Genomic DNA, 13,105 nt, shown 5'->3' with positions numbered 1-13,105 from the left:
TTTTTAAGTCATGATTTATACGTAATAAAACAGATACATGCACATTGGATGACTTTTCGAAATGTGTTCATCTGTGTGTCCACCACCCTCATCTGGACACAGAACACTGCATCACCCTGGGTGAAAGCTTCTCTGAATAAAGAGGAAGTACACAATGGTGCCTGTCAGGTAGCTTAGCTGAATGGGAGACAGGTGTCAGAGGAAGGAGGAAGAGAGGCAGCGCTGAGCAAAGCGGGTAAAAACACCAAGAAGAGCTAGTGTCTACACAGTAATAAAACAGGAGCAGTTAGATTGAGAATGGGGGTCCCAGTGTAGACCTGAGATGGCAGGTGCTCTTCCATGGAAGCAATCCAGGTGGGAGGTGAGAGAGAACAGGCCAGAAAACACTCGGAATTCTCAGTAATTCCCCGGCCCCTCCTGCCCCACCCAGAGACTCTAGACCAACCCGAGTGAAGACGTGGCAATTTCCACATCAGTGGACATGTCCTTCCTTACAAGTGCTCACGGGAAGACCCACTGGTCAGAGAAGCAACCTAAAAGAGTGATAAAATCCCCAGCCCTGTTTTCCTTTCCACTGGGAACTTCAGCTGGGAAGCCAAGAGTGGCCTCAGGACTCATCATTTCAAACAACTCAAGGAAATGCAGCTGTGAAGACTGTAAGAGGGAAAATGGAAGAGTTCTTTTAGAGAGGAAGGGGAGGAGGAGGAGGAGGAGGAGGAGGAGGAAGGGGGCAGGAGGAGGAGGAGGGCTACCGGGCACCATGAAGGCATGAAGGTTCTGGATGACATTTCCCCTCATAAATGACACCCACCCCCTCCTTGAAGAGGTCTGTTACCTCCGCCCCCTTCCCTTTTTCCTCCTTGGCTTTGGAAGAATAGAAAAGAGAGAGACCAGAAGCACATGGGGTCAAAAGGCAGGGCTGGCTCTCTCCAGGGCCACAAGGAGGCTCATTGAAGTCCACCACCTGAGGGAGGTGTCTTGCACTGGGACCACAGTGAGGGTGAACCCTGGCAATTGGAGAAACAGCAGAAAAGATTCTGCCAGCCAGAATTTATCTGGTGTAAGTGGGATCTTCCAAACCATGGGATAACCCACGCTGTAGTTACAAATTATAATGAAAAATTACCAGGCCCCAGAGAAGCGGGAAGGAGAGATCAGTGGAATTTCAGCAGGGAGAGCAATTCTGACAGAGTTCAATAATCAAATACGTGCCATATTGCAAAAAAACCCAGACAAATAAATAAACAAAAAGCTAGAGCAACGATGGCCTGCCATTGTGAAAGCAAGCTGAATTAATAAGAAGGGGAAAAAAGAAAAGAAGAACACAAGCCAAAGAAATGTGAGTCTCTTCCAAGAGACCATCCTCTAACAAAAAGGGGACATATTCTCACGAGAATTCTACAACACAGAAGGACTCGATGAGGTAGCTCCAGGCCCTGGGTATACAGTGGAGCTCGCTTCCTTGGGCTGTGCTAGTTGTCCCCATTCTCCCTTGGGTGGATTTGGAAGTGGCTGACACCTTGATTGACAGTTGAACCTGACATCATTTCTTTTCTACTGTGATGTGTGTAAGTTTTTTTTTCTTCCAAAAAATACCTGCGGGTGGGGGTGGGCAATCCACAATGCATGTCCAAGGTCAGTGACTTTCCTTGAACTCATCTCTGTTTAATGGTGATGGCCCATTTTTCCCCTCACAGGAGGAGCTGTTTTTTTTTTTAATGGATATATTTTAATTATATCAATCAAGAAACACCATTTAATAAATTACACCTTAACTTTAAACAGGCTCATTTTAAAAAGAAAGCTACTCACCCGTTTTTGTTATACATTTTTTGCTATAAAGATCTACCGAAATGTCACATCCATGTGATTCCTGCTTTGCAATGGTTGAGGGCAACTATGAAGCTTATATTAAGGTAAAGTGACCTTTTATAAAACTCATGTTCTTGCTCTGAATTTTGTGTTTTAAGATGTCAATGTTGAAAATTTAGCTATATTTTTTCTTACATTTTATATGAAAATTTGCTAAGAAATCATTTCAAAGAATAATGTTGATTTTTTAATTTTTTTTTTTTGTATCAATGTTCTCTCAAGTACTTGAGGGTCTTGGGGGCTGGAAGGAATGATGGGCTGGGAAATATATAGTGACAGAACAATTGCATTAGAAATAGCTTTCTAACTGGAAAAGAAATATGATATTTAGTCCAGGATTTTTTTGGTCAGTTTACTTTACTAAAAAAAGAGAAACAGGAGGAGCTGAGGGCCCTAGGGGTGGGACCCTCTCTTGGCTTTTTTTGTCCCTTCTCCAAGCCCTATCTTCTACCTAACAATTGGATCTGATAATAAAGAATGATAGAGAGATTGGCAGATTTCCAGTTTTTGAATAGCAGAGTAAGGATTATGGGCTTATTTTTTCATGTTCTAAATGAGGACAAAGCAAGCAAAGGAACTAAGTAAACCAAAAGAGAAACGAAGGACAAACTCCATCTTTGATACAATTAAGAGACATCTGTAGGCCAAAGAGGATATGTGAAGGGGGGGGGGTGTTAAACTCAATAAAGGCCAACCAGGCGTGGTTGGACAGATACCAAAGTCTTTCCAAAACAAATAAATGACAGTTTGCGTATCCAGGCCTGCTCTCATACAAATAAAAAAAAAAAAAGAGAGAGAGAGAAAGGAAAACAAGAGTTCAAACAGGTAGGAACTCTGAGAACGTGGTTTCAGGAACTTTTTTTGAAGAAACTACTTTGTGGAGAATAATAAAAATACGTTGATTTTCTTATCTTTTGTTATTGTTGATCAAAAGATGTTCGAAACAGATAAATCAAGTAGTAAATAACAACATTAAGCAAGTATATTCCCCCAAACTGAGAAATAAAATAAAGAAAAAGAAAAAACAAATAAAAATCAGGGCAGACAATGAAGTAGAAGCTGAAAATCACTGCAAATAATGAATACATCTCATGTTAGTTCATTGGGAGGAAAAGTAGACCATAAAACTGTTAGGAAAACCAATCAAAGTGAACAGAGCAGGATGCCAATAAAATATAAAAAGTGATAATGAGGAAGTAACAAAAAAATGTGAAGGGAATTTGAAGACACAGAAGAGATGACTCTACCCATATTGTGCAGTTTAATTTGATGAAATACATTTTCTACAAGAAGATAAATTGCCCAAATTGCCCCCAGAAGAGACGAAATAATATCACTAAAGGCTGTTTAATCTGTGTCAGATGACACTGTTCTGAGGGCTTTACATACCTTAATACTTTAAAAAATTTCCAACAAACCTATAAGTATTATCATCATCATCATTATTACTATTATTATAATTATTTTATGATTCTCATTTTTCAATTGAAGAAATAGAGGTACATTAGGACAGGTGGTCTTCCTGAGGACAATAGCTAATCATCATGTAACAATATTTTTAACCCCAGGCCTCTGGTACCAGAGTCTCTGGTTTCAGTTTATTACATTGCCTTAAAGAAAACATAAGTAAGCTAGATGCTGCAGAATAAGCAGGGCTTGCTCTCAGAGTTACTTCCTAAAAACAGGATCAGGCTGGAGAGTGGCAAAGAAAGTTCTCACCGTGCTTTGAACCAGACCTAGTCAATACTATTTGACCAATTCTAGAGAAGAGAGGCAGAAAAAATTTAATGTCTTTTATAAACAAAATGTAACCTTGATATTAAAGCTCCCCAAATATAGCGTATACAAATGTCAACAAATCAAGCTTGCCTATCAATAGCAACAGAAACATTCCAAGTAGACAGTGTGGTAATACATTAACAGCATAATACACTGCATTGAATTCTAGTTATTTAGCAAGGGGTTTACACTAAGAAATCTGGTAACACATTAGACAATGAAAACATTAAAATAAAGAATTTTATGCATAACCAGATGTTGAAAATAAAGTTGATTAAAGTTAATATACACATTAGAAAATATTCTTAAATAATAATATCTTGCTGGATCTGGTGTTGAACACCTGTAATCCCAGCTACTCTGGAGACTGAGGCAGGGTATCACATGTTCCAGGTCAGTCATGGCAGCTTATTAAGACCCTCACTCAAAATAAAATAAAAAAGGGCTAGGGTATAGCTCAGTGGCAGAGTGCTTGCCCATTATATGCAAGGCCCTAAGTTTGATGTCCAGTACTAAAACACAAACAAAAACAAAAAATGGTAATAATCTTCTCTTGGAACAGGAAATTGCCTGGGGCATACTGATTGTCCATGTGTACTAATTATTACAGTAGCACTCTCAACTTAATGTTCCTCATACCAATTAGTTAAAAACCAGAGAATTGAAGTTAAATATTTAGACACAAAGAATAAGCACAATATGATTCTGTTAAACACTCATGAGAATGGCTATAATCAAGAAGACCAACAACACAAAATCATGGCAAGGAACAATTAGAGCTCTTGGATATTGCTCTTTGGAGTGCTAACTGGGACAACCACTTGAAAACTGGTTTTGTAATACCTATTAGTACCAAATACATACACATCCCTTGACCTAGAAATTTTATATATCCATAGCATTATAGAAAACTTTATTAAAGAGAAATGAGTGCATGTATCCACTTAAAGATTTATATACAAAATGTGTTTGAAAAGTCTGTTATATATAATATATAACAGTTTATAATAGCACCAAATTGGAACCATTAACTTTTAATTAATGGATAAATTGTGGTCTATTTATGTTATGGTTTAGATATGAGCTGTCCCCAAAAAGCTCATGTATGAGACAATGCAAGAAAGTTTAGAGGTGAAATGATTGGTTTTGAGAACCTTAACCTAATCAGTGCATTAGTTCTCTGATAGGGATTAGTGGGTGGTAACTGTAGACAGGGTGAGGCCAGAGGAGATGGGGCACTGAGGGCAAGCCTTTGGGGTTTATATTTTGTCTGTGATAAGGGTAGCAATCTCTCTCTGCTTCTTGGTAGTCATGTCCTGAGCTGTTCCTCCTCCACACCTTTCTGCCATGATGTTATGTTCTGCCTCATTTTGGGCAGAAAGCAAGAGTCCTCTGTCTTTGGACTGAGACCTTTGAAGTCATGAACCCCTAATAAACTTTTCTTTCTCTAAAATTGTTTTCATCAGGTCTTTGGTCACAAAGTGAAAAAGCTAACCAAAACAATTTATTCAGTGTAAAACTGCACATGGACAAATAGAACTTCTGTTGCCCACAATGTATAGGAATCTCACTGTGGTAGCAATGAGTGCATGAATCCAGACACGAAGGATTGCCTAACGTATGATCCCCTTTATATGAAGCTGAAGAACAAACATGTGAATGACAGCATAGGACAGAGGGGGAGGACAGGAGTGTGGGTTTTTTTTTTTTTTTGTAAAATGCATATAAGAACCTTCTCAGATGCTAAAAATGTTCTATGTGTTGCTTTGCGTGATTGTCACAAGGATTTGCACATATGTAAACATTCATTGGAATCTATGTCTTTTGTGCATGTTAAACCTCAAGAAAATGTAAAAACATAAAAAATGCATAAAATACAGTATATGAAGAGAAAATTTGAAGATTTTGAATAACACACAAGTAACAATTTCTATTATACCAATCATTCCCATGGGCAAAAATAACAAGACGGGTCATAGACTAGGAGATGATTCTAGTATACAATATGAATAAAAAGGATTAAAATCTTGAATATATAAGAAATTCTTTCAATTTAGAAATAATGAGGCAGGAGTGCTACTAGTTAGCCAAGAAAGGATGTAATTTAAAAATCTGTAGGAAGGAACATAATAGCTAAAAAATGATAAAGATTATTCAATCTCATTAGTGAGGAAAATTCTCAAACTAATAAAAGCAAAAGCAATGAAATGCTACTTTTTACTGCTAAGATTAAGGTCAGATATAAGTGTGGGAAATTGGATCTCTCTCTGTTTCTTAAATATAGTTAGGTCCAACTTTTCTGCAGGGTGAATTAGTATCTGTACACAGAATGTGACTTGACGCTATTCCTTGAGATATATTCTTGAGGAAAATTGTTCTACACAAAGAGACTGTCCAGCATGGTTAGACAACCAGAGTGGGCAACAATTGTAAGGTCTGTCCACAATACCTGGGTAGATAAAATGTGGTATTGGAAATGATGGGGTACCATGTAGCAGTGTAAAGGAAATTACTATACTTATGAGGGACAGTGTGAGAACTCACAGAAATATTTCGAATGAAAAATTTGAAAACATAAAAAGATAAGTCACCAAAAGCTATCATGTAAATGGGATTCACAAAGTGTATGGTGACTTGATGATTTGGGGTGAATATGAGGTGCTATTAGGGATGTTCAAAGGGATGAAAGTGAGGAAAATAAAGGCAAAATGAATGAATTAAATATGAATATAAGAAGTAAGAAGTAAGTACTATAGTGTGAAATATACTGTGGCTGATTATGTCACTTCTATGCACCTGAATTCTAAAGAATAATAACTTTATTTCTTATTTTATTAAATTTATGCAGCTAAATCATATAAAATTATTCCCACACTGAAGATAGTTGATACTCACACACAACTTGGCCATTCTTTGGAATTGTGTGATGGGTTTCACTTTGAGCAAATCATGGGACATTTGTTGAAGGTGATGGGCTGGAGCAACAACTATAGAACCAGGTGCCTGACTCCTCACTTAGCCCTCTGTGTCACTCTGCATATGGCATCTGATCTTTCTGTGCCTTCGCTTCATCATGTGTTAAATAGAAAGAATGTCCTTATAATTGCCTAAAGAGTCCAGTTAATTTGTGCCCAGCACATTGTGGAAAGAGTCAGAGTCCAGCACTAGGGAGCTTGGCCAGATACATCTTACCACTTGTTGCTTCTGCCTTAGCACAAACCTCCCTGCAGAACTTTTCCAAGCATAGCTGTTCTTTCTCAGTTCTCTGAAGGTGGCAAGCTGGATGAATGCCATCTGGCCCCCATTACCTCACTGCCACACACTGTTCAGCAGTCAGTCACTTGATGACTTGAGCAGCCAGTTAGAGTGTATTGCTGTTCATCAAGTAAAGAGGGCTGTTGTTGCAGGAGCATATATTTCAGGTACCCAAAGGTTAACTCATGCAGTTAGAGAGATTATCCAGCAAGGAGGGCAGGGACTGTTGGTGAGGGAAGCAACCTAGATCCCTGAATTTCTGTTCTCACAAAGAGCATACAGGTATCTGTCTGGGGCAGATATTCCCCCTTTATAGTGTTTATGCTAGTTTCAAGATGTGGCTACAAATCAGACCTCATCGTAATTTGAAACAGTTGACAGAACTGAATTGGATTCAAAATCTATTCCCATTTTCATGAGCAATTTCAACATTGATTTGTCAAGAAAAGGAAAAAAATGTTCTTGGAATCTTCAAATACAAGTTCATCTGTGGTCATTTTGTTTTCTTCCTGCAAATTTATTATGCATCAAGTTTTATTAATGATCATATCAAGAACTTGAAAATATCATCACTTAAAATCCTCCACCAGGAACTGCATCTTACTGATTCAAGTGCAAGATTCTGATATTAAAAAGACATGTCCATAGGGCTGGGGTTGTGGCTCAGTGGTAGAACGCTTGCCTAGTGTGTGTGAGGCACTGGGTTCGATCCTCAGCACCACATAAAGATGAAATAAAGGTCTATCAACAATTTGTGAAGAATTTGTTCACACAAAAAAAAGTTCAAATTTCTCATTTAAATTTGTCAGTTTTCTGTGATTTACTGGCCATAGAAAGCAGCAGCACTCTACATGGTGTAGCACTTGTCATTTGGGGCCCTGGAGTAACTATGTGGAAAAAATAGCTGTCCCCAAACCCAATGGCCTGCAGCACATCTAAGTATTTTTGTATACATCTATTGATATGTAGAGTTTTTTTTCTCCACCAGCATATCCTGATAAACTCATCCAAATATTAACAAGAAAGGGTTGAAACATAGGATAGGGATTATATCTAGACTATGTGAAGGGTCATTAAAGATAATAAAGATAATCCGGTGAAATTAAGGACAAATGTCTTGAACACAAAAGAAGATACACAAATGTTCATCAAATATATAAAATGTTGCTTGACTGCAGAAATTAGAAAAATGCTAATTAAGACATAACAAATGACCACACGTGTACCATAATGGCTAAATGAAGCAAACCGATGGTACCGAATGTTAGCAAGTTCAGGACACAATGGAAACTCCAGTGGAAATGTAAATCAGGACAACTTTGTCAGTCTGTTTGGCCTTAATTGCTGAATGTGAATGTTCTTTGTCCCTGTGATCCAACTATTCCACTGCTCATTATCAACAAAACAGAAACAAATAACTGAATGATGATATAGTCATACCGCAGTGTACTAGTGTACTATGCACCAGTAAAGGCAATATATATATATATATATATATATATATATATATATATATCTCAATACATAAGTATCTGGACAAATCCCATAAACAGAATACTGACTTGAAAAACCAGAAGATGACATGCTATATTATTCCTTCTCATAAATCTCAAAACTTGCAAAAGTAGCTATATTCTGGTAGAAGCAAGCATCACGGTACCTTTGACGAGGAGGGGGTTTAAGGTAGGTTCTTGCAATGTTGTTCTCTTGAGTGGTGGCTCTTAGGGTGATTATGCTGTGGTAATCCATCAAGGTGAATGTGTTTTCTCTACCTGCTTTTCTGTATTTGTTACACTTAAATAAATGATGTTAAAAAGAATAAATAATATTAAAGCAAAATCTTTCTGAAAGACATATGGGTAGGCAAAGAAAATAATCTAACAATATAAATTTTTTAAAAATTATGTGTAGCTTTACATTCTTTTTTTTTTTTTTTTTTTTGCAGCTGAACAAAGTGTCTTTTATTTGTGACATACAAATACAACCAATGCAAAAAAGAGATCACTTTTCCCTTTGATTCCAGTGATAACAAGTTGCTAAAGAAAAAAATATATATATATCAAGAAGTTTATCTTCCAAGTTTTCTCTAAAAAAACACAAAGGGTTAAAAAGAACCATACATAGCTGACACCAACAAATAACCTGAAATAGAGCAGATACAACTTAAAAAAAAAAAACTTAAAAATATATCTTAACATGCCCCAAACAAAAAAACCAACAAAAAAGGCCTGCTGTTTCTCAAAACCAAGACCCAAGGGAGGTGGAAACTGCCATCTGAGACATGAGGGCCCAACACCCACACCTGCAGTCTCAGCCAGTGCCTAACCTCCCAGCCTAACCTCCTGATGCCGCCTCTGGGACATGGCCTGCAGAGGCTGGGGGAAGCAGGGCATGGCCCTGAGCATCCCATTACCAATGACTGGAAAGAGACAACATAAACTGAGCTCACCTCAAATGGGGTCTATACTGGGGGTTCCTTTTGGTCCCCTTGAGTGGGAGGTATCAGAAATTCATGATCTAAGACAATAAATATTTAGCACTCTGTACTTTGAGACAGGGATCAGACTCTTCCTAAACGTGCTCTTGTTGTTTTGTGATTCTTAGGAGTTTGCCAACCCCTACCCAAAAAGTTCAACTCTCACTGGGGTAAAACCCCAGGGAGCCAGCAGGCAAGGCGACCGTGGCCGTATCCAGTGTAAAGCTGCGAGGCCCTCTCCCAGGAGTGCCAGGCCCGCTGCTGGTGGGGTCGAGAGCAGCACCAGGCTCTCAGCAGAGGCCAGGCTGGGAAGCGAGGCCTCATGAGCACAGGCTGCTATGCAGGCAGGACTCTGGGTGAGAAGCAAGGACCACTCTAATGAGATCTGCCAGGACAGACCACCTGAGTAAGGGCAGAGGGTGGAGTGAGCAGACTCCAGCAGCAGAGGGGCTGACGGACCCCCTAGGAGACAACTGCACAAAGGCTAGAACCTTCACGACATTCCCTGAAGCAAAGCTTGGGACGTCAAAAGGGAGGTGTTAGGTGCTTTTTCCTGGATAAAGATTTGGTTTTTCTTCTGGAAGAGGAACAAGGCCTAGAGATCAGGATGAGTGTAAGTTCAGAGCCCACATCCTCTACACCTCTAAGAGGAAGGCCTTCTCCCACTGCTCCAACCTGCTGACACAGGATGACACCAGAGAGAAAAGCAGAGCAGCTGTTTGGGCCACTGAAGGGCATTCCTGCTGCAGCTGAGCTGTGGCCCGGCTTGGCCAGGACAGTGGCACCAGTGCCTCACTGAAACAGTGAGGGGTGAGGCTGGGGGTGCAGGCAGAGGGGCCTGCTGCTGGCTGGGGGCTCTCTGAAGAGGGAGGACAGCGGTGGGACATCCCACCTTCAGAGAGATATCAGCACCAACAGGTGAGAGGAAAGTATCAACTACACCAGGAACAAGGGATCCTTCTGGGGGAAGACAAGAGGCTCCCTGATGTTACTCCCCCCTTGAGACTAAGAACAGAGGTATCTGGGGTGGAGGCAAGAGGCAGGGGAGAAAGTGTCGAGAGGGCAATGGAGAGGAACAGGCAGGGCCTCTGGCTTTCTTCTTGAATTAAAAGCTCAAGTCACCGCCATGAGATCAAGAGGTCAAGCTTAGAATGCAGCAAAGTCTAAGAGCCCAGAGAAGCAGGCATCCCCATGTTAGCCCCCAGGACACCTGGCTGGTCCTGTCCGCCCTCCCTGACAGCAATGGAGAGAGGCAGCCTTCCGGTTGGCCGGTCCCTGGACAACTCCACTCTGTGGATCTACAAGCATGTGGCTAGAAAGAGCTTCCCTGTATCTTGGTGTAGAAGGCCTATGCAGTCTCCACACGAGCGCCATCCATGAGATCGAGAAGTAAGGGAGCCAGGGTCTCTCTGAACCAGGGTCTCTCTCTCTTGCTTTGCACTTGGATCATACAAAGTCCAGTCCTCTTTGGGGCCCAGCAGACCCCAGACCAGGACTCTTAAAACTTTCACAAGAGTGGATAAAACATTCCATTTGTCCAGGGAAGGGGAAGGTCCACCAGGAATCCAACTGTGGGGAAGTAGGGGAACCTTCTGAGTGGAGTAAGGAGGCAGCCACAAGAGAGGAGCTTCCCGCCGGCCCGCAGTGGTCTTCCTGTAGCACCCTCTCCCTCCATTCCCTCCTGGCACTGTGCTCTTCCAAGAGAGAGGAGACGGGGCAGCGTGGACCACTCCTCCCCAGGGTTCTGTGCTCTCAGGGTGCCATCTGGTACATACAGGGTTGAGGAGACCACAGCTCTTAGGGCACCTGGCAAGTGACGTGAGACCAGGGGAGAAGACAGGCCTTAGGAGAGCAGATTCTGACGTAAGTGGCTCTGGGAGTTCAGTGACAGCAGCCGCCACAGTGCCCACCTGCGTGGGAGTGCTGGCTGTCCCCAAACTTGGTTCTCCGGCTCAGGATCTCATAGGAGCAGTCTTCCCCACAGCAGCCAGACATGCTGGGAGAAGAGTCATCAATTTCAAATTGTAGTGCTTCTCGGAAGAACTGGTAGGCACCGTGATTGTGTTTAAATACTGTTAGCATCACCTTCTTCATCTGTGTACTGTTGGCCATAAGCTGCAGGATCTGTATGAGGAACTTCCCCAGGCCTTTCCGCGGCACTTTGCTCTCCAACTGCACTTCATAGCAGTACAGGACTTCATCCCCGCACTCCACGTCAAATCGGAAGTGAGAAAAGGCAACAGGCACAGAACTGTTCTCCCAAGCAATGAGATACCACGCTCGGTCGTCCGTCATTTCCTCCCGTTTCTCTCGGTCTTTCCAGCCCCACTCACTCTGCTCATACATGGTTTGCATATTCGTTTTGGTCAGGTCAAACGCCCAGTCCACGGTGGCTGGCTCCAGTCCAGACACCCGCTTACATTCAATGGAGACATTCAACCCGTTCCGGTCATATTTCTTGAACACTGGGAAAGCCTCCAGAGGGTCTCCAAGCCTGTTGGCTGCATCCACTTTGGCACAGACAGCATCCATGGCTGCACGTTCCTCCAGCCGCTTCTGCTTCTTCTCCTTTGCTTTGCTTGACTTTCTCCCCATGGCGGTGGCAGCGGCGGCGACCCTCGGCTCCTCCTTCACACACTTGCAGGCAGGGAGGCGGCAACGGCAGCTGCGGCAGCGGCGGCGGCGACACCAGAGCGGCAGGTCTTGCACTGCGCAGGCGCCCCGAGAGCTCCCCCGCGCGCCCTGGCGGGCACCGCGCCGGCGCCAGCTTTACATTCTTCATAATATTTATTTTATATATTTTGTTAAAACAATTTTACTTTAAATTATTACAATTAAAAACAAATACCTCAAGCTTATGGCAAACCACAAAATTACCTTCATAATTTTTTTAAACTTTTTTAACTTCATCCACTAGGTTTTTTTTTTTTTTCTGCAGAAGTATTAAATTTAATGTAGCATTCAAAAAGGTATTTCTGGGGGCTGGGGCAGTAGCTCAGTGGTAGAGTGCCTGCCTTGAATGTATGAAGTACTGGGTTCTATCCTCAACATCACATAAAAATGGATAAATAAAGATATTGTGTCCATCTGCAACTAAAAAAATATTTTTTAAAAAGGTATTTCTGCATTTTCATTCTATGTAATTATTTTTATTTAAATAATAGTGATTTTTTTCTAAGTTGTATTGCATCATCAGTAATTTTGACTTTATTGATAAAATTAGCAGGCTTGATTAGGAACTTAGCTACTATTTTTTTTAATTAGTTTCTGTTAGTAAGTAACTTCTGAGTTATTAGAAGTGACACAAATTTTTAAACATAAAACCCCTTTAGTAAGTTGAAGCTTTAGTTTTTTTTAAAAGAATTTGTGTAAATATCTCCTACAGTTGGTGTCATAGGAAGGCCAATCTGTTAATTGCATGTAAATATAAATTTAGTTTATTCCTCATAGATTGGGTGATTTTTATTTTAGGGAAAATTTCATCATAAGAAGGTTATAACTAAAATGGTGTTTTTCAAAAACCATGTTGAAGGGATTATTCCTGAGGGACAATGCACACATATGTCAATCCCCCACCCCATATTGTCTTCAGATGGTGTTTGGAAGGGTGAGCTTGTTAGCTCCTCTGGGAGGTTAACAGATTACATTAGAATATTCAGGACTTGAAATGGCTCTACAGAAAATGAGCCTTCAACACCAGGCTGAACACAGTCTTCTCCAGAT

The 13,105-nt window shown here is 41.0% G+C and overlaps 1 protein-coding gene across 1 annotated transcript; it reads right to left on the bottom strand.

Moving 5' to 3' along the window:
• Positions 1–3,203: 3,203 nt before the first annotated feature.
• Positions 3,204–12,116, bottom strand: LOC124080244 (N-alpha-acetyltransferase 40-like). The gene has a single exon (XM_058573170.1). It carries the CDS (start codon positions 11,975–11,977, stop codon positions 11,264–11,266), a length of 714 nt encoding a protein of 237 aa, XP_058429153.1. The 5' UTR covers positions 11,978–12,116; the 3' UTR covers positions 3,204–11,263.
• Positions 12,117–13,105: the final 989 nt, after the last annotated feature.

This window comes from Marmota monax, unplaced genomic scaffold, assembly GCF_021218885.2.
Source record: "Marmota monax isolate L192 unplaced genomic scaffold, Marmota_monax_Labrador192_F-V1.1 WCK01_AAM20220418_F8-fsc00765, whole genome shotgun sequence".
Lineage (NCBI taxonomy): Eukaryota > Metazoa > Chordata > Mammalia > Rodentia > Sciuridae > Marmota > Marmota monax.
Note: the sequence above shows the minus strand (reverse complement) of the source record. Positions and strands in the feature narration are given on the sequence as shown.

Bases quoted from the DNA above. Each gene is read 5' to 3' on its own strand.
- LOC124080244 (XM_058573170.1), bottom strand. From the start codon at position 11,977: ATGGGGAGAAAGTCAAGCAAAGCAAAGGAGAAGAAGCAGAAGCGGCTG.